General features: G+C 38.8%; 1 protein-coding gene across 1 annotated transcript in view; it reads left to right on the forward strand.

The window, feature by feature from the left end:
* WDR74 (WD repeat domain 74) overlaps nucleotides 1-2,226 on the forward strand; it is a gene marked incomplete in the record, with an annotated part of 481,100 nt that overhangs the window by 51,121 nt on the left and 427,753 nt on the right. The window contains 1 exon segment of the mRNA XM_044075744.1: nucleotides 1,711-1,817. Coding sequence (XP_043931679.1) covers nucleotides 1,711-1,817 — 107 coding nt within the window.

Genomic DNA, 2,226 nt, shown 5'->3' on the forward strand with positions numbered 1-2,226 from the left:
TTTGCTTTTGCAACATGGTATAATTTGTAGGTGATTGGTTATCACAGTAAATCATGCTCTTCATGTTTTTGTATGCAAAGTAGGTGTACATCCAGAGTTACAGGGGTTTGGGTTTGGTTCCTGTCAGTGCCTGTAAAGCTTTTGGTCTTATAAAAAAGAAGGCATTTCATTGTTCTTTGGAAATGGTTCACGCTCCCCACAATCCAGTGCTAGTTTTACTAGACTAATGCGTATTTCAGTATTAATGCTGAAAATTCAAATGAATTTTCTCAAAAAAGTAGGGGCCTAATGGGTCTGTCCCTCCTCATTCAGTTTTATCTTGATGCATAAAGCATTTCTTTAAAAATATCAAGAGCAGTGCATTACTAAAAAGGTATAAAGCTGCTTGGATAGAACATAATTTATTTATTATGCTCTGGCTTTTTTCGTTGTTTTTTATTTTTTCCAGAAGCTGAAAAAGCTTTGAAAGTTTTAAGTTACACTGCTGACAGAGACAAGGCTCTGGTTGTTTGTGGTACAGTTTTATAAAACACCACCTGAATTTTAAAGTTCTTGGATTGGTACCACAGTGCAGACATTTTCTCAGGCTTTTAACAGTGACTGTTTAGGAGATAATTCCCTTGTTCAAAATTTTTATTTTAAAATGGCAGTGTTTGCCAGCTTCTTCAGTGGAAGAAACAGTCTTAAAAAAAAATATTTTTTCTAAAAAGTATTTGGCATTTCAAACTCCTGCATATATAAAGTTGCACATGTTTTTTGATACACAGCTGTAGTACACAAAACAAGAGAAAAAAGGGAATTATTTTAACATGCAAGTGAAGTTTCCAAAATGCAGTTTTACTTTGGTGCAGCGGTAGCGTTGTCGCCTCACAGCAAGAGGTTCTCCCGTTCGATTCTCGGCTGGAGCGCCTTCTGTGTGGAGTCTGCATGTCCTCCCCGTGGTCAAGTGGCATCCGAAAGACATGCGTAAATGGGCGTGCCTTCGTTGAAGGTTGGGCATTGAGCTGGCACCTCAACACCATGAAAATCTACTGCCAGTTATTAGTGGACCGGAGTTCCACTGGGTGGTGCTGCGGTAGCGTTGTCACCTCACAGTAAGATGTTGTCCTGTTCGATTCTCAGCTAGAGCATCTTCTGTGTGGAGACATGCGTGAATGGACATACCTTCATTGAAGGTTGTGCATCAGGGCTGGCAACTCTGGACGTAAAAATCTACTGCCAGTCATTAGCGGACCGGAGTTCCGCTGTGGCGACCCCTAACCGGGAAAAGCCAAAAGACACAACAGCAGTTCCGCTGTGGCAACCCCTAATTGGGAAAAGCCGAAGGAACAACAACAACTTTAAGTGAAGTAGTAAAAGAATATGTAAATTTTTAAATTGTCCTGGGTTCGTGTATAAGGGAAAGGGGCTTGTGGCAGAGGAATTAAAGGGCTCAACCTGGCAATATGGCAGTAATTTTTAAAGAAGTTTAAAGGATTCCATTTAATTGTAATAAGTAAAACAAATGGGTCTTATGATCACAGTCAGAATTAATGAGGTGGTATGTATGTAGTAAATCCACTAGGCCTGCCGAATATGGTCTGTAGGGAATTTTAGACCTGCTTTGTGTAATGAAGCTAATTGTCTTTAATTGACAGCACTACATAGGTTTTAGTGAACACAGTAACTTGTTGGACATGTTTTAACATGCTGTATGCATTTTGTTTTCAGGTGTGAACCTTCACAAAAAACAGACCACCAATTATGCCGAATTGACCACATTGAGCAGAGACCAGGAGGTTTGTGCTATGTGCTGGGGTGATGACCAAGAATCAGAGGTATAGAAACCTTATTTAAACTGAGCAATGAATGTACAAGTTGATTAAAGAGTTAATGCAGTTTCTCCCATAATAAGTAAAGGGTGTTTTTTTAGGAAGCTACAAAACCTTTAGACAAAAGCAGATATTTTCTTTGTTTTTCCCAAGATGACTTTGGAGGGTTTTATGTAATGTATTTGTCATCTGCCAAGCCATGACAAGGAATACCAAGTTTCTGAAGAATCGGTAGCCACCTTATTTTTGAAATCTTTTTATGCTGTCTAAATTTTAAGGCATCTTTGCCTTGTAACTGTCTTAAAGCAGTTTATTTGGAATAATTTATTTAGTTTCCTTTTAATAAGTAATTTATGAAACCCCTTACCTGGCAACAGCAGTGACAATTACCTTCTCCTGGTAGGCTTGGAAGATT

Source organism: Protopterus annectens, chromosome 6.part1 (genome assembly GCF_019279795.1).
Source record: "Protopterus annectens isolate FY-2018-M chromosome 6.part1, PAN1.0, whole genome shotgun sequence".
Lineage (NCBI taxonomy): Eukaryota > Metazoa > Chordata > Ceratodontiformes > Protopteridae > Protopterus > Protopterus annectens.